This window comes from Impatiens glandulifera, chromosome 9 (assembly GCF_907164915.1).
Source record: "Impatiens glandulifera chromosome 9, dImpGla2.1, whole genome shotgun sequence".
Classification (NCBI taxonomy): Eukaryota; Viridiplantae; Streptophyta; class Magnoliopsida; order Ericales; family Balsaminaceae; genus Impatiens; species Impatiens glandulifera.
In genome coordinates, this window is record NC_061870.1 from 38,022,551 (window position 1) to 38,046,981 (window position 24,431).

The 24,431-nt window shown below is 33.5% G+C and overlaps 5 protein-coding genes across 5 annotated transcripts; 2 read left to right on the plus strand and 3 right to left on the minus strand.

The window, feature by feature from the left end:
* Nucleotides 1-737: 737 nt before the first annotated feature.
* LOC124914087 (ER lumen protein-retaining receptor-like) lies at nt 738-2,466 on the plus strand. The gene is made up of 6 exons (XM_047454566.1): nt 738-979; nt 1,266-1,531; nt 1,612-1,727; nt 1,822-1,895; nt 1,986-2,049; nt 2,164-2,466. The coding sequence occupies exons 1-6, from the start codon at nt 889-891 to the stop codon at nt 2,198-2,200; spliced, it is 648 nt and encodes a 215-aa protein (XP_047310522.1). The 5' UTR covers nt 738-888; the 3' UTR covers nt 2,201-2,466.
* Nucleotides 2,467-2,576: 110 nt separating this feature from the next.
* Nucleotides 2,577-7,279, minus strand: LOC124914086 (O-fucosyltransferase 1). Its single transcript, XM_047454565.1, has 9 exons — nt 7,071-7,279; nt 6,798-6,978; nt 6,006-6,084; nt 5,841-5,911; nt 5,169-5,257; nt 4,227-4,350; nt 3,847-4,130; nt 3,608-3,737; nt 2,577-3,522 (listed from the first exon to the last, which is right to left on the minus strand). The coding sequence occupies exons 1-9, from the start codon at nt 7,076-7,078 to the stop codon at nt 2,932-2,934; spliced, it is 1,557 nt and encodes a 518-aa protein (XP_047310521.1). The 5' UTR covers nt 7,079-7,279; the 3' UTR covers nt 2,577-2,931.
* Nucleotides 7,280-7,671: 392 nt separating this feature from the next.
* LOC124914506 (probable sucrose-phosphate synthase 2) lies at nt 7,672-11,955 on the minus strand. Its single transcript, XM_047455071.1, has 11 exons — nt 11,609-11,955; nt 11,284-11,528; nt 11,143-11,206; nt 10,327-11,025; nt 9,989-10,240; nt 9,679-9,855; nt 9,558-9,611; nt 9,408-9,470; nt 8,340-9,323; nt 8,152-8,279; nt 7,672-8,084 (listed from the first exon to the last, which is right to left on the minus strand). Exons 1-11 carry the CDS (start codon nt 11,891-11,893, stop codon nt 7,790-7,792), a joined length of 3,246 nt encoding a protein of 1,081 aa, XP_047311027.1. The 5' UTR covers nt 11,894-11,955; the 3' UTR covers nt 7,672-7,789.
* A 3,883-nt stretch (nt 11,956-15,838) lies between these two features.
* Nucleotides 15,839-17,024, plus strand: LOC124916432 (histone acetyltransferase HAC12). Its single transcript, XM_047457147.1, has 3 exons — nt 15,839-16,032; nt 16,540-16,657; nt 16,764-17,024. The coding sequence occupies exons 1-3, from the start codon at nt 15,839-15,841 to the stop codon at nt 17,016-17,018; spliced, it is 567 nt and encodes a 188-aa protein (XP_047313103.1). The 3' UTR covers nt 17,019-17,024.
* Nucleotides 17,025-22,869: 5,845 nt separating this feature from the next.
* Nucleotides 22,870-23,893, minus strand: LOC124914631 (AT-hook motif nuclear-localized protein 19-like). The gene has a single exon (XM_047455221.1). The coding sequence runs from the start codon at nt 23,722-23,724 to the stop codon at nt 22,879-22,881; it is 846 nt and encodes a 281-aa protein (XP_047311177.1). The 5' UTR covers nt 23,725-23,893; the 3' UTR covers nt 22,870-22,878.
* Between the last annotated feature and the right edge of the window lie 538 nt (nt 23,894-24,431).

The following is a 24,431-nucleotide window of genomic DNA, read 5'->3' on the forward strand; positions in this document are numbered from 1 at the left end:
AACCATTAATCATTGTTAGATTTAAATACATTTATTTTTACTTTTGCCAATGATGATGATGATTGAATGCATGTGTTTGTGTTGTGTGGTTGTTCTGTTTTTTGTAAAGTTTGGGTGAGAGGTAGTCATTTTGTTGTGAATGCTAATTGTATTTTGACAAGGATTCAAAACACATTATGTGTTGTAATATTTTGCTTTAATTAAGTTATAGTCCTGAATGCTTAATGATAGTAATGTCATATTTATATGATTAATATTTTAGGTTTCAAATGTGTTAAAATTGTTTTTCAGGAATAAACTTGTGCATTTGTATATATATGTTTGAAAACTATATAATTTTATTTTTTATGTTTCAGAAAATTATATTTAAAATAATATATAATTAAATAGTAAAATTGAGAATTATAAAATTATTATGATTTGAATTTTTGTCAATTTATCAAATATAAAAATTATAATTAAATCGAAGACCGTCAATTTCTTATACAAATGAAAACAGATTCTGAAAATGTTGATATAAAATATAAAAAAAGGTCAAAACAGTAATAAAATTGGGGGAGGGAAAGGGGACGGTGAAAGTCGAAGAAGAAGAAGAACTCTGTTAGCACGTCACAGCTATGACGTGTCAAATTGTAATTGGATAAAGGTTACTCGCCCGTTATTTCATCACTGCTCTCTTCTTCTTGCTCGATTAGCCAGAGAAGAGAAAGAAAAATCCAGATACAACCTTTTTTTTTTCTTTTCTTTTTCTTAATCGAGAGATCGGTGAGAAAAGAAAAAAACTTGTTGCTTGCTTGATTGATTGATTTATATAAAGCCAACATTTTGCGGCTGGCGGTGTAGCGATTGAGATTGATTGTGTAAACTCCTCCTCAAGCACAAACAAAAATGAATATATTTCGATTAGCCGCGGATATGACCCATCTCGCCAGCATCCTCGTCTTGCTTCTCAAGATCCACACCATTAAATCTTGTGCCGGTTTGTTCATTTCCTCTCTTTTTCTCAGCTGAATCTAATTCATGCATAAATTTCTTAATTACTTACTTACTTAGTTACATGGATACAAATTAGATATTACAGTTTCCAGCTTATTTATGATTCATTGAATTGATTAATTGATGATGAAATGGGTATGGTTGATTGATTAATTGATGATGAGATGGGTATGGTATGATTGATTGGTTAGCTTATCATTTAGATCTAAGCTTGATGTTGTTGTTTGTTGTAGTGATGTGGGAATGAATGTGTGTATTACAATTTGCAGGCATTTCGCTCAAGACTCAAGAGCTGTATTCAATTGTTTTCGTGGCTCGTTACTTGGACTTGTTTACTAATTATATATCTCTTTACAACACTTTGATGAAGATTATATTCTTGGCAAGCTCTTTCTCAATTATTTGGTACATCAGGCGCCACAAGATTGTGCGCAGATCATACGATAAAGAACAGGATACCTTCCACCATTTCCTTCTAATGATTCCTTGTTTTCTATTGGCCTTATTCATACATGAGAAGTTCAACTTCAAAGAGGTCAAACAACCAAACACCCTTTCTTTTCTTTCTTAAATTGGGATCTATATATTTACATTGTATGTAACTCTGTGTATCAGGTAATGTGGACATTTTCCTTGTATCTGGAAGCTGTTGCAATACTTCCTCAGCTAGTCATGTTGCAGAGAACAAGGAACATTGACAACTTGACTGGTCAATATGTTTTTCTTCTTGGGTAATTCAGATACATAGATAGATAGATATCAACATGTTTTATTTCCTCTTCTAAACATATATAATTTAAATCTTTCTTCCTAACTGTACTACAGAGGATACAGGGCATTATACGTTTTGAACTGGATATACCGATATTTCACTGAGCCACACTATGTTCATTGGATAGGTAGATTCTGAGCTTGGGTTAATTTTTAAATACCAATTCAATTCTTGATCCTGAAAATATGAAAGCTTCTTCTCTTTTTTATGTTTGCAGTTTGGATATCTGGGCTTGTTCAGACATTGCTTTATGCTGATTTCTTCTACTACTATTTCCAAAGGTAGGTAACCCTTAATTTCAAAAACAAAACATGGAGTATTTCTTCACAAAAGTATATATAGATTAATTAGACCACATGACTGATTGTTTTTGTTTTTGTTTTGACCTACTTCAGTTGGAAGAACAACTCAAAGCTGGAATTACCTGCTTAAGCTTATTTGATTCATATGTAAGCAGTCCCAAGGACATCAAAAAATTCCAAGGCAGCGTCTAGACTTATAGATGCATTTTCCTTTTGGGACGGACATGTTTTATTTTTATTTTATTTTTGTTGTTGTTTTGGTAACATGTGTTTTGCATTTTAGCACAGCATCAACCTATAATAGACTATAATAGCAAGAGACAGTGTATTTGCTTAGATATGAAGAAGATATATTATCCTATAATACTGTTGATACCAAATTCATAATTTTCTGTAGCATTTTTTTAGTAGCATTAGGAAGGAGATGTTCTTTGTAGCTGCAATATATTCTATGATGAACATTATCAAATAAGCCAAATTGCCTTGATGTGGATGGAAGAGTGGAATATACCAACAAAACTCTACAAGCTTAACACAATGTTGAATTCAGACTAAATTGGAAGCAAATGCTTTCAAAGTTATTTATCCTAATAGTTTACACAGACAAACAGACTGTAACATGAATGAATCAAAGAGAAAAAACTTCCAATGGAAAAATCACGTTTTTGTTGTTCATAATCTGCTCATAACTTTGCCTGTTCTCAATGCTTCTTCTTCCTTATAGTAACTCATGCTTGAGCAAGCATCATTCTTCGGTGACCCAGCCCAGGTGTACTTACATACATACATGATAAGCTGGGTTAGCAAATCGCCACATACCCTCACCCACGTATCGAGTTAGCAAAAATAAACGTAAAAATCCTATTCAATGGTGGATGTTGAATTTGAATGCCCGTTTGTACTCCACAATTGCTTATCTAGGATTTCCAACACATTATCTGGCGGGCATTGATCAGCAGGATTCTTAGCTGACATTTGGCAGAAACATTCAGGCCAAGAGTTTGTATAAAAAGATTCAGGCGAAATACGCTTGTGGGGCCCCCCAAAACTTGTTTTGGCCATCACACGTCTAACAGCTTCTTCAAAGTTAGCTGTTCTTCCATTTTCCCGATCAATGAAGATAGGTGCAAGATTTTTCCTGTCTGGGCGGATTGTTGTGCGGAAACCATAGTAGAGGCGGTGGCCCAAAAGGTTATTGGCGAAATTGCTTGGACCATCATATGTTGGCATGAAGATGTCAGAAAGAAGACAAACCATATAATCAACAGCAGATCCTAACAGGCCCTGAGAGCTGTCAAATAACTGGTCAGCCTCAACTGTGCTGTGGTTCTCAAGGCGAGGAAATAAGGAACGAAAAGGCTTCATGAAGCGCTCTCCTCCAAATAGATCACCAGCAGCAAGATAGATCCTAGTAGAATTCTCAAAACCCATTGCACGAAGGATAAGACCAACCTGCATAAATGATTGGTCTCGAAAATATATAATTGATCTAACAGTCAGGAAAATTTGAATGAGTAATAAAATTTTAGGTCATTACCTCTTCTGGAGTTAAAGGACATTTCCCAATTGCCCTCCTCTCATTATACACGAGCCTCTTCTCTGCAAAATTTTCTCCTCTATACTTCTTCAGGAGTTTCTGTTCTTCAGGAGTAAAGATATCGAAGCAGCTACAAAAATTATACAGCCAGTATTAGAAATGTAATTAAAACTGGGTATGGAAGAACTTACAATATGGATTAAAAAATATATTGTAGTTTAACAAGGAAAGTAACTTACCCAGCAAATGCAAGCATGTCCATCTCAAAGCGAAGATGTATTGACATGAAGTGTCCTTCAGCCCGAAGTTTACTGACTATCGAATTGCTTAACTTCATTATATCCGGCTTAAATCTTAGTGCGTGGTAATTAACGCGACACCTTAACCGTTGGTACTCAGGATGGTCAATTTCTTCAGCTAAACGATGTGAAAAGGGAGTGAGATAGATAGCTCCATGCTGCTTCATCTTCTCCAGAGCAACTGTTGTATACCAGCTGAGAGGAGCATCTCTGGCAGGGTGAAGCTGAATTTTCAAAGACTCAACATTCAAGCATTTTTCTAAGCATGAAACCATGAGGCTACATATTGTTTAGATAACTCAATGACTTAAGTATAGTACCTGGAAGGCTTTTATCTTTTTGACCTTTCCATTTTTACTACTTTCAGGGATGCTTTCTACTATTCGGACATCATACCTCAAAGTCTTGATAAAATAGTCAACATCATAGATACCATGGAAACCTCTGAGCATTTGCAAATAATATTTGCATTTCCCAACAAATGTTCATGTAGAAAATCAGCAAAACAACTGAATAAGTGACAAGAAAATATCATTCAAACGGCAATAAGAAATGAATTATTGAACATATTAGGACAAATATCCGAAAAGCAACTGTCAACTGTTAAAAGGTAATATCAAAATTGCGAGAATGGAAGACAATGAAACCATAATTTCTTCCACATTGACCATTATATAAGATTGTAGTCCTTGAAATATTAGAAAGAAAAACATAAATTGTTCCTTCAACGTACGAGAGACATACCAAGAACTTATGATATACCTAAGGTTTTCTAACACAATGACAATAATTCAAGATGTACCTATGTACTTGGTTTATTACAGAAGACAATGTATTATTATTGGAATAAAGCAAGCATCTTTTTCTTCCAATACCATGTTTCAGTTATTACTGATATGGCTATTGTTTTTCCTTTAGCCTCTTACATGAAGATTTTGGTATAAAGCAATGGAATATTTTGAGTAGAAGAAATCCTTAAGAAAAATAAACAATGTAAAATAGGCTTAAAAGGCAACTGATAAGTCAAAGATGTGGTTGCAGCAGAGTTGTTGGATACAGATACCAAATATATGGCAGAATGATTTCATATCCAATTCAAGAAGTTATTTACTAGTATGGTCAATGTTACTTTACTGCATCGTCAATTAAAAACTTCAGTTTAAGACAATTGACAAGAAGAAATTCTTAACAATTGAAACCATAGGAGATATATATAAAAAAAATAAAGCAGAAGTTGCACCAGAACTGATGGAAGCAGGTACCTGTCATCATGCCAGTACGAATTTGTATCTAGTTCAGGCAGCACAAGTGTAGCATTCATAATTCTTGCAGCAAGAACAGCATTACAAATCTAGACCACCAAAATTGTATCAGTTAGATTAGATTCTGGGAAATTATATTATATGCTGAGCCCATATGAATGAACTGGAGTTTCCTTCTAGAAAAGATAAAAGCATATAAAATTAAATGGAAAGAAAACATAATATATACCCAAAGAATGCCTCAATAAGTTAATATAATTATTATTGCATGTCCATCTAAAAAATCATTGTGCTTCAAGAAGAACAATCTAGATGCTAATATCATTGAATCAAATAATCAATAACCAATATGTGTTCAGACTCCATTGACAACCACCTAGAAGACACAAATGTATCAATTTCTTCATATCTGGTATACATGCATGCCATCTCCGTAGAATGTAAAAGAAAATGATATAGTAGTATGTATTGCCAGGGAACTTGGATCTAATGTATACTAAGCGGAAAAACAAAAACAATAAATGAGTTTATATCAATAAAAACAAAGAAACCTTATAGATTTTAGCTGTTTTCACTATGGTACATCCATATGTAGTTAATAAAATAGAGCAGTAGCCCAAAAATTATATGCACGGTGATATTGTAATTGTTAATGTAAAAATTGATACCAACCGCGCTACGTTGCTGATTCAGACCACCATTGCATCGAACCCTCAGATAGCCATTGGTCTCTTTTGGAGGAGCTGTGACGAAAATTACACATTGTAAAACTTTTGAAGTCAACATAACACTATACTACTCAAAATAAGCATATTAGAGAAAGAGTTGAAGACAAACGTGGCCAATCAGACCGTGGAGCTGATGATGGCCTCCAACCATCAGCAGCGGCAGTCTCCCAAAGAGTCTCTGGATGTATCTGTAACGACATTCAGCAATCAAATTCTTAACTCTTTGTATTTGAAATAATTGAATATTTATGGCATAGCTACCCATCATGCCATCATACATATATATAAACCCATAAGGGAAGAAATCACTCATTTCCTAAACCAACCATAGGATCAGGCAGACCACAAAAGGTGTCAACTCTAGATGTTGCAAACATGTAAATATACAAGCATAGAAAGAATCTTGTCGATAAGTTGGTTCAGCATAATAGTCTCAAGTCACATGTTTGTATTTTAGCGCGACAATTTCTTTGGGTAGGAAGACAAGATCTAACTAAGAGCTAATTCAAAGAATAGACATTCCAGAATCAAACTTGAGGCATCGTCCCAGCTAGTATCTGACAAGATACTTATTCACATACTCAATTCTCTGAGAAACAGCCAAATGTCTAATATTCCCTTTCATTTCAATTTACATGTAAAGAAATTGAGACAGAATTGTGATATGGAGATATTAGATAATATGTCAGCTATATTGCATATTTAACAAAAAGACATTGTTCCTGCTCAATTGTATGCCGTTTTAGCACATTTTGCTCACAGAAGTTGACAATTATGCATTATTGATTATAAGCAAGTTGTACCTTGTTTAGTTTAGCATATGCAAGAGGAGTATTGAATGTAAACATGAATTCAAAAGATTGAAATAGTAGCACAAAATGAAGTGAGAAGTAGAACTGACCTGAGATCCAGATAAAGATTGGTTAGTATCTGTTTTGGTAGTATATAATAGCGAGAGAGTGCAGATCATGAGAACAAACGCTGCAATAGACAATCTCCCAAAAAGGCTCTTGATCCCTCCGGACAGTTGCCTCAGCTGACGATTTTGTCCTCTTTTCAACATCATCGCCGCTTCGCCAGGTCTGCAATTACCAGATCCGAGTAATGAGTTGCTCATAATTATTCAAAGAAAGCATAAATACATTAGTTACTGTTGTATGCAATGAAATTTCACCTTCTCATTGCGATCGATCGATATTTGCTTGGATTAATGCCCTGTCTGTTGCGTCTTTACTCTTCAGAGAGTGACGATTTCGCTGAGAGTATTTCGAAATTGGAACTCTCTCCCTCTATCCTTCTTCGTTGTGAAGCTTCTAGCATTCAAATCAAACCAGAGGTGCGTAACCGTGTATCTGGGCGGGTTCAGTTAATCGGATCTCGATCCCGTCCGTTCTTTATTTAATACGCCTTGACCTTATAATAACAACTTTCTTCTTCTTCTTCTTCTTCTTCATTTTTTCCCAATTTAATTTAATTTAATTTAAAAAATTATAAGATTTAAATTAGAACCTAGAATATCATAAATTATTATTAAACACTATTTTAGGTACCTAATTAATCAACTCCGTAAAATACCTGACATTAATTAAACCCTTGTATAAATATATTTGATAATTTATATTTAATTTACAGGAAATAAAATTATATTATTAAAGTTGTAATAAAATTGCAACTTGCAGAATAACAAAAATAAATTAATATATCTTGATGGTAATTATATAATAAAGAGAAAAAGTAATGTTAAATTTTATAAATATAATTGTTTAGGGGAACAGAATTGATAATAGTAGTAGTACAAATAATACAAAGGAAACAAAAGAGGTTTTCCAATGTGTATAGTAATGAATTAATCTACTACACTGAATATAAATTATAAAAGAGATGATTTATTTTTCATGCAGCAGATGATCTGGAGACGTGTTTGAGAGCCTCGGCGATAGCCTCGGCCTTGATCTCTCCGGTGGCGGCGGTGGCATAGGTCACCAAGGGGCTCTCCTCGGGGACAATATCAGCTTTCAAATAACTGCCCACAGTTCTCAGCAAATCCTCCGAACCTTTCTCCACCACTCCCTTCATTATCAGTGTTTTATGAGTCCCCGATATCAACTCCTCGTAATCAGTATCCCCTGTTTCACCAAGAACTACGTACATGTTTGCCACGTTCAATCTCCATCGAACAAACAGATACCTGTTGCAACCATTTTATTATTATAAACTACTTTCATCAAAGATTTCATCAGAGAAATATCAACAACCTTAAGGCCTGTGCCCTGGATGCAAGTAGAGGAATGGCTTGCATTCTTGTCGAATTCCTGCAATACATAAGATGGCAACGCAGACCTCTCATTCTCAACTTCCGTCTTAGATCATCCACTTTCTTGGCCTGCATTATTATGCAATCAATTAATTCTAATTTGAGAGCAAAACCAAATAATATATCTACCTTGCTGAGATCCTTGATTCGGTACGAGACACAATGAGAGTTACTCGATTGATTATCATGCTCGATGAAGTTGCTGCTGCTGCTGCTGCTGTTTGAATTAGAAGATGATAATTTCTCTTCTCCTTCATTGGATGAATTGATCATCAGTTGCAAGATTGTTTTCTTCAATCCATCAGAGCCCCAACGGTAATCAATATGAGACACATAATCTGGATCCGGGTAAAGTTTCCCGTCCTGATTTCGAGTCCCCGGGTAATACACTTCACTTCCACTGCTACAAACCAACGCGTCGAAGTCGTTTATGTTCACATTCCCCGATTTCAAGAACGCCGTCAGTTCCGAGATAGGCATCGCAGTCGAGAGAGCAAACCCGGAGAATTTAGCAGTCTGGGATACTGAATTCACCGCTCTAAACGTCTCCTGTATTATCTTAATCAGTTTCTTGTCCGGCGACCCGTCGGAGTTATAGCAATCAACCGCAATGAAAATCAATCTTCTCCGCCTCCTCAACATCGGGTATTTCCCGGGCACATTATCAACCGCTTTATTACCCACCTCAGAATCTTGATTAGGCCCTCGTTCCGGTTTCTGAATCCTGCTCAGTAATTTCTTTACATGTTCGTTCACTTCAGGATCTCCCGCGGCTGGATCGAGTGAGTCGTTGATCGACATTAATTTGTCCCCGTCTATAGAAAGCCTCAAGGACATGTCTTGAACGTCCTTGAGCGAATCGGATAGCGACTCTTCCAAGGAGGAGAAATCGTCCGCAGGCGTGTCCGTTTGCCACTGAGGATGTCTCATCCGACAAGCAGCCACTGTCGTTAAGTATGTCCGACAGTGTTCGGGCCACGAGAATAGGTGTATGTTCTTCCATCCGTTCTTCCTGCATTCGTGCCATAAGTTCTTTTCCGACACAAGTTTAAGCAAGGCACTCGCAATCGCTTGCTGATCGTGTGGGTCAATTAGCAGACCGTTGTTCAGTGCCTAATAAATAATAACAAGAAAACCAGGGACCATGTTAGTTAATAATAAGCCAAAACGATGATCCCGAATGTAAGAGAAAAATACCCGATTAATATCAACTGGACCACCATTTTTGGTAGCCACCATAGGGAGTCCATGAGCCGCAGCCTAATCATAATACTCACTATTTAACCATATCGGTATTAAGACAGGCAGAAGTAATAGAAAAAAGATGCAAAAATTATACCAACCAACCTCAATAAGGGTAAGTCCAAAAGGCTCAACCAGGGCTGGATTTATAAACACTCCCTACAATATATGGTTGGTTAGAACACATAAAAAATAAGACAGTTCAAGGAAAGTGCATAAAAACAACCTTTGTTTTCGCAGCCAAGCGGTATATTTCAGGTACATCACATTGTTTATGATGTTTAGGGTATGCGACTTGCCCGTAAAGGTCGTACTTATCAACCAATTTCAAAACCGTGGTTAGAACGCTGGCATTTCCGCCAGACATCTCATCAATATCATCCCTGTTTCCCATTATAAGAGTCTGCATAATGCATCCAGCATTCATTCAAAGTTACTCAATAATAATAATAATAATAATAATAATAATAATAATAATAATAATAATACAATTGATCAGTTTCGAAACATCTGAATGGCGATGATGAATCTCTTACAAGATTAGCAAGCTCTCTTAAGGGGCGGCATTCTCCAAACGCTTTCACAAGTGTGGTGATGTTCTTTTTCGGATCAGGTCTGGATAATGCCAGTATCATTGGCTTATGGGGATTTGTCAGGAAACGCATTACTTCCGACCATATTTGAGGGACGGCTCTTGGCGAAGAGCCCTCAAGTGAAGCTAGTTCTCCCTCGGCTTCTGATTCGTCTTGATCCACTACATTACTAAAGTCCATACCTGGAGTGATAACCTGCATGACAAGATGAGACAATAACTAATTATTATGGGGAAAAAGTTATTACTAGGAATGAAATGGAAGGAACAAAATACTCTTACTGCCATCCTAGGCATGAAACGGCCGTGGCAGTTAACGCCTCGTCTGGCACGCGCCCTTAAAACCTTCTCGAGCTTGACATCGAAACCATCGTACAACCCCCATTGTTCGTCGATCTCTTGTTTAGTACTTGTGATAACAAGTTCTGCAGCGTCTAAAGAAAGCTCTTCAGCTTCTATCCTCCTCATTATCTTATAAGTAGAATTGATGTCCTCTTCGGACTGTCTGCCTTGTTTAATAAGCTGTTCCAGTTTGTTTCTCCCAAGTGAATGTCCTGTCAAGACCATGGGAACATTGAGAGCACCCGAGAGAAGAGCAGCGCTGTCCCCTGCATCCGCGTAGTGTCCGTGGATAACGTAAGGCCAGATTGGATGTCCTTCCCCGATCTGTTCGCCCAAAACCTTGGACATGTTGAGAATATGAGCCAAAGCTCCATCCACGAATTCTTGAATGTGTGGCCAGAGCAGCTCTTTTCTCATGTACTTATCACGGGAGCCAAAGGGAATCCTGATGATGTAAGCGCCGCTACTCTCTCCCAGTTCCATGCAGTCTGCATCTTCGGGTCCTGTGCTGAGCATCTCCGTGGGTTCTCCGTAGCTCCAGTCGACTTCAGGGGAGGAAATCTGACGGGTGAAAAGATCCACTCTATACACGCCAGGCATCCTGGCGAGTGCCTTTGCCAGTTCTACAACGTATTTGATCTAGAATACATATAAATATATATATATTATTTTGTTTATCAGTGTAATAAGAAACACAGACAGACAGAGAGACACTTGATGAAATTGGAGTTTTATTAAAAACATTGAAAGAAAGACCTGACCACCGGTGTCGGAGTCGCGCCCAAGCTCCATATTTTCTCCACGTACCAAACCGTGCAAACTGGTTTTGAAGTGGGAATTCTCATTTTTTTTAACAACAACAATAACAACAAATTTTACTTATTATTATTATTATACCTGATGAGAATGATGTATAATTTCTTCTCTTTATTGCTATCTGACCAAACTTCCAAATTAGAAACATTGCGCTGAAACTTCTTCTTGGGGCTTCCTCCTGCGGCCGCGGCGGCCATTGGTTCACCAAGAACATCTGCCTTTTCACCTTCTGACAAATCCTCGGACATGTCTTCCGTTACATCTTTGAGGCCTTGTTCACGTTCCCACTTTCTGTTAGCCAGCCTTTGGTGATCTTCACATTCCAACTGCATGCAGTAAAGTTGGGCGAATGATGACGGATGGATATAACAGAAGAAGAATTAATTGAGAAATATATATAATAAACCTGTTTCTTTTTGCGGGTAAGATGCCAAATGCGCCAACACATGTTCTCGAGGCGGGAACTACGTTCGCGGGTATTACGAGTGGCGACGACTTTGATCCATGTCCGGTGAAGGTCGGTCTCGTCGACGCCGGTGACAACTTCTTCAACGAAATATCTGGTGGGATTAAAATGACCTCCATCGGTGACATTAACCGGCACCGGCGCCTTGTTCTCCTCTATTGTCCCCGCACCACCGCTGTCAAGTATCGCCTCTAAGTAGCCGTTAATCCACTCATTACCCGCCATTTAATTGTTGATTTCGTCCCTAGAATTGCGAAAACTTTCAAAATTGAAACCAAATAGGGGGATCGTGGATGAAGAAGGGATAAGTTTTGGGGATCTCGTGTAAGAAAGATGATGATATGTTTCACCGTTAGTGTTATGAGAAACTCGTGAAGTTTTGGAATTGGAACAGAGAGGAGAGTGCGTGTAGAGAGAGAGAGAGAGAGAAAACACTTAGGCGGTTGATAGTGGGGCCAGGTATGGACACGTGTCATTGTCGGGAGAGCTCAAACCTAGTCTTTAGCCGCTTCGATAGATTCGCTAAGCCTTCCACCTTTGTTTGAGTTTTTGTTTTTAAGATTTATTTAGAATGCTTCAAAAATATATATATATATATATATATATATATATATATATATATATATATATATATATATGAGAGAGTTTTCTTATTATTTAAAGTGCAAGTATACTATGCCAATCAACCGAACAGTTCTAATTAACAAGTTTAAGTAACGACACTATGTATTAATGTAATAAAATACATTTAATTAAAATTTATTATAAAATAATTAACATTACTATATATTTGTTTTTATTTTTTGTTTTTTATGATTAGATAATAAAGGTGAAATATCCGATTAATAATTTATTTATTTTTGAAAATTAAAGGAGAACTAGCATAACACTTCACAATTATGACTCTCACTTAAACTTAAAGTGGTTTTAGATAAAATCGAACTCGTGACATTTTGGTCTCTTAAACCTACTATTACTACTAGGCTACTTTGGTGGGGTAAATGAGACAATGGATTAAACACATATTTCACAAACACACTTAATCATTTAACTATGCGCAAAATTTGTCGTCTTACGGGTTCGAACCTAGGACCTAAGGGTGAGAATATTCATATCTTATTATCGATAGGCTAAAAAATGGGATTAAAAATGGGACAACGGATTAAACACATAGCCCGCAAACACACTTAATCATTTAATTATGCGCATAACTTATCGTCTGACGGGCTCGAACCTAGAATCTTAGGGTGAGAATATTCACATATTGTTGTCGTGAGGCTAGAAGATAGAACTCATGATCTTAGGGTGAGAATATCCACCTCTTGTTGCCGCTAAGTTATAAGAGAGATTAAAAATGAGACAACGGATTAAGCACGACGGGCTCGAACCCAAGACCTTAGGGTGAGAATATTCACCTCTTATTGTCGCTAGACTAAAATAAAAATAAAAATGTGGTCAAAGAGGGTATCCAATTAATAACTTGAGATCATTAAGTTATAAATCTCCATAAAATTAAGTTCATGATTAAGTTATGTGAGTTGAAAATTTGATAATATAGAAATGAAAGTTGGAAAAGAATGGAAGACTATAAAATTAGTAAGTATATATATGATATTGTCTTCAAACTACATAAACTATATATAAATACAATGTTATAAAGAAATCAAATAAATTAAAATATACAAATACAAAAAAATAAAATTATAGAAATAAGAGGTTGATTCCAGGTAAGTGTTTAATACATTTACCTTAAAGCAATTATATCGTCTCCCTCCCTGAATTTATTGTAGATGAATGTCTCGTAATGTACAACAAATCTAGTGATTCAGCATTGTAATCTTTATTAGAATAGAATTGTGTAAAGCCACAATTAATATGATTAAAGGAAATGTATTTCTGAAAAAATTAAAAAGTAACTAGTTTTCTTGTGTTGTTGAAAATTCTATAAGGGTTGAAGAACAAGACAATGCAGTTCTTCAAATGTTAATGTCTTAAATAATATTTTGGTTTTGAAATTTAAAATATGTACACTAATAATTTTGTTGTGATTATATTTCATTGAATTTAGTTATTATGAATATTTTTACTAAATAGTTTTAAAAAGCAGGAAAGACAATTTCATAGTTTTTTATTACGAATTAATATACATATTGCGATTAAAATAAGAATATATAACCAAAAAGATAATTTTGAAATAGAATAAAGAAAGTCGTAAAATGAGTGTCTATGAGATTATTCAATGATATTCCAATATACGTCGCAATATTTTAAATCTGAACGGAAAAATTAAAGGAATACATAATTTACTGAATGACAAAAGAAAATACTAAAAGTTTAACTAAAGTAATGACTACTTATCTTGAGTGACAAAAATAATTATTAAACGTTTAATTAAAATAATAACTAATTATTTTTATTGGAAAGAGTAATATTAAATTTTTAAGTGTAATTGCTACTTATATTATATTAAGTAGAGTAATGACTATTTTTTTTTTTGTAAGTAAAAGGAAATGTCAAAACATTAACTAAATTAAAGGTTACGGTTCTTTAATAACAAAATAAAATATTAAAGTTTTAATTAAAGGAGTAGTTAGATAGAAAAAAATAATAAATTTTTAATTAAAATAGTGGCTACTTTCCTACCATGACTAAAATAAATATTAAATTTTAACTAAAGTAACGACTATTTATCTTCGTTCATAACTTGAAATATGAAAATTTTAACTAAAGTAATGGTTACTTATCAATGGAAAATATAAATACTAAACCTTTAACTAAATTAATGGCTAGTTAGTTCTCTTTCTTGGCAAAATGAAATATTAAAATTATAAATAAATTAATGGCTATTTAACTTCAATAGCAAAATTAATTAATGAAACTTTACCTAAAGTAATGGCTATTGCTAACAAAACATTTTATTATGTCAGTATGTTTAAAAATAATAATTAGTGACAAAAACAAATGGTCACGTATGCAAAACAATACTCTGAAAAACAAGTCGGAGAAAGAATTTCTAAAAGTAAAAGTCAATAAACATTATTCTAAAGAAATTGCATAAGTGATTGAAAATATAGTCTAGCGTGAAAAAAGTTTTATTATTGCAAGATGCGCAAATAATAAATGTAGAATGTTGTTCATCGCTACACAAAATGTAAAATGTTCAATTTGATGAAAAATAATGCCAAGTCAAGGTGTCGCATTTCACCGAAATTTTTGTATTAAAACCAATTTAGTTAGAAGTATATTCATGTCAACTCATTGCATTACAATTTAAAATGATTGAATTTGTATTTATATAATTATCAAAATACAATTACTAATAATTCCAAAAAACGACTATAATAAATTTTATTACTAATTGTTTAACAATTAAATAATTAATAATATTAAAATAAATGAGAGTGAAAACATGTTAGGATTCCTATTATTAAATTGAATTGAGGTGACATGACACTTTGTTGTACTAATTTATTTTGTATATTAGGTTATTTGAATAATAAGATATTGATTGAATATTTGGGAAAGCTTTCAACATTTTGTGCTCGAAAAATTAAGGGTTTTTTTGTTTGATCTTTAGATAAGCATACAATTTCCTGATAAATGATGGAAATGATAAAAATCATATTAAGCATCAATCTTTTGGTAAATGATTATCGATATTTTTGGGCTTAATTGTTGCGTTTTATCCCTTATTTAAGTTTAGCGGCACTAAGAGGTGAATATTCACTCTAAGGCTCTGGATTTGAGCCTGTAATTCGGCAAGTTCTGCACTTGGTTAAATAGTTAAGTGTGTTTGCGGATTACACAATTAATCCGTTGTCCCATTGTTAGCATGAGACAGTTAATTAGACCTTGTTCGGATTCAGGTTTTTAAAAAAATTTAGAGGAAGAAAATAAATAATGATTGGTGATGATTTTGAGGAGATGATGATTATTTTTGGTAAAAAAACTTAAAAGGTATTGATATATATAAATAAAATAAAATAAATAATTTAAAATAGAGGGTATTTTAGTATTTTGGTTAGTGAAAGAAGTGATAAGATTATTAGAAGTGATTGATTTAAAAATTGATTTTGGTTAGGTTTTTGTTGAAACCAAAGAGAACAAGCCTTAGATTAGATTTGTTGTTGTTATAAACCTTGCTACTTAATTAGGGTCTACAGTTTACATATGGATTTGCATGCACAAATGTCAGGCCAAATCTCCGGGCAGGTATCGAATCAAGACGGTAGTCGGTTGTCTGAGCTATCTCAACACAATAGTGGGTCTCTTCCTAATCAGATTCAGAACTTGGGTGAGCATCGTAGTACACCGGCAGTGGATCACGAGACTTTTAAAATGCGCAAATATATGCTCGATAAGATGTAAGATGTTTTACTCTTACACCATTCCTGTTAACTAAAGCTCTTCATTTTATCTGTTTTCATTCATTGAGACGCTTCATTACTTCTTTCTTGATTTCTTGATTTCTTTCTTTCTTTCTTTCTTTCTTTATTCTTGTTGCCTCGGGTAGAGTTAGGGTAATGAGGCTAGGTACCATGAAAGGTTGAATCTATTTTGAACAGATTGTTATTCTGTATGATATGTTATTAACACAATAAATGATCACTTGTTTCCAATTCTTCATATCTGCCACTCTTAACTCCCCTCACACCCTTTTTCAATTTTATGGATTGTGTTCTGAAAAGCTAGCTGTCCTGCACTTTTGGGGTGAATATTTGCATCCTAGGTTTTCCATTGACTAGTAACAAATCGGAGTTTTCTAGTATTTCAGTATGTTACATGTTATGCAAAATTTTCATTATGACATGTTAAGCCGAGCTTCCTATTGCGGGAAAATTCTGATGACTTAATCTATTGTTTTTTTCCAGCTATCAAATGGTAATACAGGGTCGTCGACGACAATCAAATCAGGAGATACAATCCAAGAAGATACAAGATATTGTAAAACGCTTGGAGGAGGGTCTATTCAGAACTGCCACTACCAAGGTTGTTATCACTAATTAATTTAATTTTATTTTATTCTTGATCTTTTCCTCACTTCTAGTTGTATACACTTTTGATGATGGTGGTGTTCTTTTGATCAATATACTAGGAGGAATATCTGAACTTGGATACATTAGAGACTCGCTTGCATGGCCTGATCAAACGTTCTCCTACGAAAAATCATAACCAACAATATTCACAAGTGGTCAATTCTTCTTCTTCTTCTTCTTCTTCTGTTGGAACAATGATTCCAACTCCTGTTATGCCTCAAAGCAGCAATCCAAACATGATGGCAGCAGCATCATCCATGAACTCTTCCATGGCTGCCAATGGAGGCAATGGCATTGGTGCATCTGGTAATTAATGGACCTTTAATAACAATTAGTTCTGTTCATTTCATGGAATCTTGAATTATGTGCTGATCAGATCGATTAAATGTTTTGTAATATTTGCTTGTTTGTACCAATTTTTGCAGGGTCTTTGTCTAATATGTATCAACAGTCTTCTTCAAAGTTCTCTATACATCCCAGTTCGAACATGTTACAACCATCAACTGGTTTGCAAAGAATGTCAAGCCCTACAACAGGATTTAATACCCAGTCATCCGTGAAGTTGGATTCTACTAATGATGCTAGTGGATTTTCAAATGCTGATCAATCAGCACAACAAAAACAACATGTTGGTGGTCAAAACAGCCGTATACTGCAGAATCTTGGCTTTGGTACAGTAGGAAATAATATGCAACCAGTAGTAAATGCTCCTGGAACTTCTGAAGGCTACTCAAATGCCGCACCTTATGGTTCTTTGTCAAGGCAAATGCAACAACAACAACACTATGATCAGTCTCAAAGGTCCATGAAGCTAGGTACTATAGCTATGTTTTGTGTTGCTTTTAGTAGTAATTATCCAAAATTCTGCATTTTTCATTTCTCCCGATTTGTTGGCAGGTGATGGGCATGGGATTGACAATATTGCCGATTCTTCTGGGTCAACTAACCTTTATGGTTCCATGCCCAATGTTACGATGAATAATCACAATTTGAATCCAGCAACTAAAAAATAATAATGTCTTTTTACTAATCAAATAAATATCTTCTGATTTTTCTAATATTTATTGAGTTGTTTCTTCATAATTTAGGATGAATGGATTATAATTATATTTAAATAATTTTAAAACAGTATTTTAGTTTACTTTCACCAAAATAAAAATATATTATTATTATGAAACGATGTTTTCATAATAAAAAAATAAAAAACAAAATAAAAAAATAAAATATTTTAGACCGATAAGTACGTGGCAGCAAAATCATATCTTTAGAAATATAAAAGCATCGTCAACCAGATTAGGGCTGCAAAGAAGTTAACTCGATTAAGTATTTTTTAGCTCGACTCGAACGAGTTTATAAATTTGAGCTCGATTCGACTATTTATCTATAAGTTCGGCTAAACTCGAAAAACTTGAACTAAAATTAAATTTTACAAAAAAAAAAATATATTATTTATTATCCAGCTCGAAAAAATGAGTTCGACTTGAATATTAAACGAGTAGGCTCGAGCTCGACTCAAACTTGGACAAAGTCAAACTTAAGTCGAGTTTTGACTAAACGGCTCACAAACAACTTGCATATTTGCCTCCCTAAACTAGACTATATCTCCTTAAGATTGTCTTAATTAATTTGTGACAACTTGCATATTTGCCTCCCTAAACTAGACTATATCTCCTTAAGATTGTCTTAATTAATTTGTGACAAGTCCTTTTTCACACAAGTACCTTTCCACTTCAAATTAGGTCATAATTGAAGAAGGTATGTTTTTGTGATTTTATTTATTTATTATTATATAATGATATTATTTTTTAATGCCGAGGAAGTTATGTTTGATCAGAATGTGTTAATTAAGTTAAAACATTTGGTACATGAAATTTGGGATAGAGGATTTCTTCCCGAGTTATCTAGTCTTGGTTGACCATGATGATTTCTTTGTGGGTGTTATTTTGGTTTTCAATTTTATTTTTTTTTTTACTTTCATTTATTGATTTTGAACAATGTTTAATTTATACAAGCACTTCACAAAATTATTTATGATAAAGATTCGATCCGAATCAATTAAAAGATACTTGAAGTTTTAAACAAAAATATTACTGTGAATTAAATTAAAGTGGGGGACCTAATTTGTTTATGATTGATAGGTGAAGGAGAATATGAATACATTACAGAAAAGTCATAAAATATTCTAAGCTATTTCTCAATGTTAATATAAGTAACCAAACTTTTTACGCTCATTCATTATTGTTTTAAACTTCAATCCATTTTCTCTACACATATATAGTATCAACTTTGCTAAGGAATGAACATTTTGTTTTGACATCAGATATATTTTATATATTTTTTTTAAAATATATAAAAACAAATTATAACTCTTGAAAAAAATAAACATTATTCTAATATGCTATGAGTAAAAGAAAAATATGGAAAAAGCCCATTTGAGAGAATTATGTCATCTCATTAAAAGTGGGCTTTACAAAATAATATAAGGGTTTATACATATATAATAGAACTTGAGGTCAATTTCTTCTTATATATTAATATCTCTATTGAGTCACTACAATATCAAATTTGAATCCTAAAATATCACTCAAAGCATAGCATATATAAAATTAGTGCAGTCCAACCGGACCACTTATGTACCTTTCCCTTGTTTTAAAATAAATTATTTTATTTATATATATACAAAATGAGAACATAAATAGACTATTTATTAATTTTTTTAAATCATAATCTAATATCTAATATCTTGGGTAAGTTAGCACGATCTCACTCTAACTTAAGTCGTTTTTGATAAAAGTTAATAACCAAATTAAAGCAAAACTCTTTATACTTGAATTAACCTAATTAATTACAAATAGACTTCTCATATACCTCGTGTTTAGATGAAAATAAATTAAGAACAAATATTTGCAGTTTATTTTCTAAAAAAATTGAAAATAACAAGAGATTACATATTTGATATTGGCATATAATATATATATATATATATATATATATATATATATATATATATATATATATATATATATATATAGTGGGGGCAGAGGGGGATTTGAAGATGAACGAACATAGGCAAAATGAGGTCTTTTCATAATGTGATGTGCCATTACCCCCACCATTAATTTCCCCATACCTAATTCCATTTCACGACAATAAACCTGTAAAAGAAGAAGCAGCAGCTAAATGCTAAATGCTAAATGCCCTTTTTAGTGGGTTTCATTTCTCAATACCCATCACTAATCTAGTCTAATCTAATCATTCATTCATACACACAACATTTGCTTTTTCTCTAAAAGTACTACCTTTATTAATTATCATGCTTATCATCTATCTACCAAAGTAGTAAGTAATAAGAATCAAACAAATAATTATACCCATTTTGTTTTATTTTAATTAATTACACATGGAATTTTGATTATGTAACAAAAGAAAATGAAAAAATATTTCTCCGGATCAATTCAATTGCACTTTCAAAGTGTCAATCTGAATTGTTCTTAATTTTGTTTCTAGAACCTTTGTTGTTTTTTTAGACCGCATCTCAATTATTTATGAAATGACATTTACATTTATTTAACAAATTGAATTAGAAGAAGATGATTACTTTTAATTAAATAATTGATCCACTAATTAATTATCAGACAGAAGTGGGGCCACTGTTGTGACTTTAACGTTGGAATGCTTTGCCCAAGTTGCTAATCTTATTATATATTAAGCCTTGATTAGCAATGACACGTGAAGACATGTGATGGGGGTCCTCCCCCTCTTATATCATAAGCTCACTCCCATTTAATCGTTAATCCCTATTTAATGGTTTTCATTAGTTAGATAAATATGTTTCAACCAACTTATTTGAAATATTACTATTAATTACTAATATTTATAAGATTGGGCGAAGAAATTATATGATTATATCAAAGGGCAAGTAAGTAAGTAAGTAAGTAATACCTTTCTAATTAATTTATTGCCCTACAATTCACGTGATTAAGTTAAACTAAATATTAATTCATTTTAGGATAAGGCTTGGGTTTAATTATTTGTGGACAAATGATAGTTGCCAAATTAGGTCTCATCATTGTAAACTGAATTTAGAAAGAATAAGGAATTTGTAAACTAGCTAGCTATATATATATAGTTTTATATTAAATTATAAATAAGTAGCCAACAAAGAGAGAAAATTAAAAATAAATAAAAATATTTGGGAGAGGTGGGGATCGATTTTCAAGAAGGATCGAATAGATCTGGTTGATGAATTATTTGATTTTGCTGGTTTATTTATAGTGAAGTTAGGGATCCATTTGATTACCTTTTTTTTTCTTTCTTTCAGTTTGTCATGTATATTAATATGTCATTGGTTTTTAATGTAATGTAATTACAAGTTTTTGTTTTTGTTTGGAATTTACAGATTATTTAGAATTATAGCCATAAATAATTTGGGTGCCTATGTTTTAAAATTTCATTTGTTCACATTATAATGTTATTCCCAAACAAATCTGATACATTTTCAATCCTGGCAAGTTTCAAATAAAAGTCAGAATAATAATATAAACAGAAATACTAAAATAAATAATTCTTTCAATAGAAGTAAAGCACTATAATCATGTTAATTTTTTTAATTAAAATAAAAATATATAAACATATTCAAATTTATCCAAACATTGTATTTTCAACTTTGAACTAAAAATCAAATTAATTAAGAGAGAAAGGACTTTAACTTAACATCTTAATATTAATATTGATTCTTACACATTCCTTCTTTGATCTTGATATGCCATCATCAAGCCTTTCAATAACTTCTAGTATTTCCAATTCATTCTTCAACATTATTTTTTTTTAATTACTGATATTTCTATCAATTCTTTTACATCTCTTTTTTTTTAATCTTTTTCATGACATAATCCGGTGACCAAAAGTAAACCAATGAAGAGGATAAAAATGGCAAGACTATATATAAAGACATTCTTTTTACTTTTTTTTTTTTTAATTTAAAAAACTCAATTCAAGACACTTTTAACGAGGATATGAGATATTTGATCTTTTACCAATAAGATTTTTTATACTTATAACTACCAAAGTCACGTGGGTTAATTCTCAATTTATTTTAAAAGTTGGCCTTTATAGATTAAATATCACGAGTTTAATTCTCATTTAAAATGTTTTATCTAGGTATCTATATGATATTATTTTTCAGAAATAAAAATTGTTAATAATATTTAAATTACTTGTGTTTTTCTTTTAAAGAACTACATTTGTTCGATTAGGGAGAGAGTTATCGATGTTAATATTTGAATCATATTTTATTTGTTTGCTAACAAAATTATATTTTATACAAAATAAAATAATGCACAACAATAATATAATTAAATCATGGGGAATGAAAGGATGAACCACGTACGTTTGAAGATAAAGAACTCCTTCGGTTTATTCATAATTTTTTTATTTCAAGAGGATCTTCATTTTATTCATGGACTTAAAAAAAAAAAAAAAAAAAAAAAGGGATCTTCATTTTATTTTATTTTTTATTGGGACAAATGCTCAAGTTGCTGTATTTTAGAATAAGGAAATAAAATATTAGGTAATAATATAACAGAAAATATATGATAGAATATTAGTTAAAAGTTTAGAAGAAAGTATTTATCAAAAATAGTATGTAAGCTTAGAGGAGAAGTAGGGTTAAAAATAAAAGCCAAAACCTAACTAATTAAATATAAAACTAATCAAAAACTATATTATATAATGTGGTGAGGAATATTATCCAAAATCTTTTAATATTAGCATACATACAAATAATATTTTGAAAGGTTGTTAATTAAGGCATCATATTATATTATCTGAGGTTTACTTAATCATTTGAAAAACAATTAATTGATAAGACAATTAAGGTTGCTACCACCTCATATTTAACTTATACATGTGAGCTAAACCCCCTTTTAGCTTAACTGTTTTTTATTTTAATTATAAAAATAATATTAATATAAGAAGTAAACTTTCAAATAAGTTAAAGTACACAACAAAGATCTCAAACAAATTAAAAAAAGGATGATGATGATGAAGAACAACCAACAGACATCTCCTTTTTTTTTCTTTTTTTATTTATTGGAACACATATATGATCAGAAGTTTAAACAAAACAAAGACAAACCAATACCCACACATACAAACATACACACACACACAAATTCATTGCAGTTGATAATTATAATTAGGATCAGGACGAACATGATGATGATGAGTCCAATTAGGGAAGCAGCTTCCATCTTGGGTAATAAGTTGCTGCCCACCATTTCCCGTCAAATTTGGTGTCAAATTGTACATGGGCCGCATAAATGGTGCCGCAAAACCCAATCCTCCGCCGCCGCCGCCGACAGCATCCGGTAACTTACCCTGTTCTGAGCTTTGGCCTTCTTCTTCTTGTTCTTGTTCTTGTTCATATTGGTCTATAGGCAATCTCTCGTAAGTTGCGGTAGAAAATGTGGCGGCTATAATAATGACCGGTCCTGAGGCTATTAACTGGCCCATGACGCAGCCTCCCACTACCTGGCCTTGTCCGCCCGCCAGATAGACGGTGAGGCCGGTTGAGCCGGGTGGGGCCGGTTCAGGTAAGAAGGTGCCGGTTAGGGACAGAATATCGAAGCTTCCTTGTAGGGCTACAACGGCTCCTGGTGTAGCTGGCTGACGTAATGTGACGCCTGTAACGGTCCCGCTCCCGCTGAGAACAGAGACGCCACGCTGATTCCGGCGGGCGAAACGGGAAATACTCTGTACCATGTCAGCACCGCTTGAAACTTCTATCACGTGACTACGAAGACCGTTGGGACTGTCACGTGTGATGATGATCGGTGGCTTCGGCTTGTTCTTGGACCCTGCCGGCCGGCCCCTGGGTCTCCGAATGGGTCCAACGACAGCACCTTCATTGGGCTCCTCTTCTACTTCTTCGGAGGATTTTCCATTCTGTTTGGCTGCTGCCCCCGCCACCGTCGCCGCTTGCAGGCCCAATTGGACTTCCGTCCACCACCGATTGGCCATGATTAGGGAATCCAGTGAATTAATAATATAAACCAGTAATAATTAAGAATTGATCAAGCTTAAGTGTTTGACTGAATTTAGAGAGAGAGAGAAAGAGAGGGATAAAGATAGAAGGAGAAGGTTATGGGAATCAGATTATAAAAGAGGAAACTGAAGATATGACAGGGGAGAGAGAGAGAGAACCATTTGAGTGGGGGGAATTGAAGAAGAGATGCAAAACTAAAATGGGGCTGAAGAAGAAGAAGAATATGAAAAGAATAAACAAAACTTCTGTTGGTTTGTTTGTGACCTGGGCGGGCCTCCTTTTGCAAATCAAATCCATATAGAGAGATTATTTCGATGTTACCAATATAGAGTATAGTTACGGCTTATATTTCAAGCATGTCATACATATACACGAAAGTGAATCATAACCCTCTTGTTTATTGATTTTCTTATCTCTTTTGAGCAGGTGGTGTTGTCTTAGTGCATAAAGTTAATGACTGTTTGCCCGATTGATAGCATCGAACTAATCTTATATAGCTGCGACACCAAAACTGTTAAACTCGAGATAACTCGTAAACTTGAAATAACTCTTAGATAATCAAATTACAAGATACAGAGAAGAAGACAGGTAAACTAAGATGAACAAAAAAAAAATTAACCAAAACTTCATATTGTTACCACTAATAGTATGTGATATAAATGATTTGGGTAGGTATCATTCT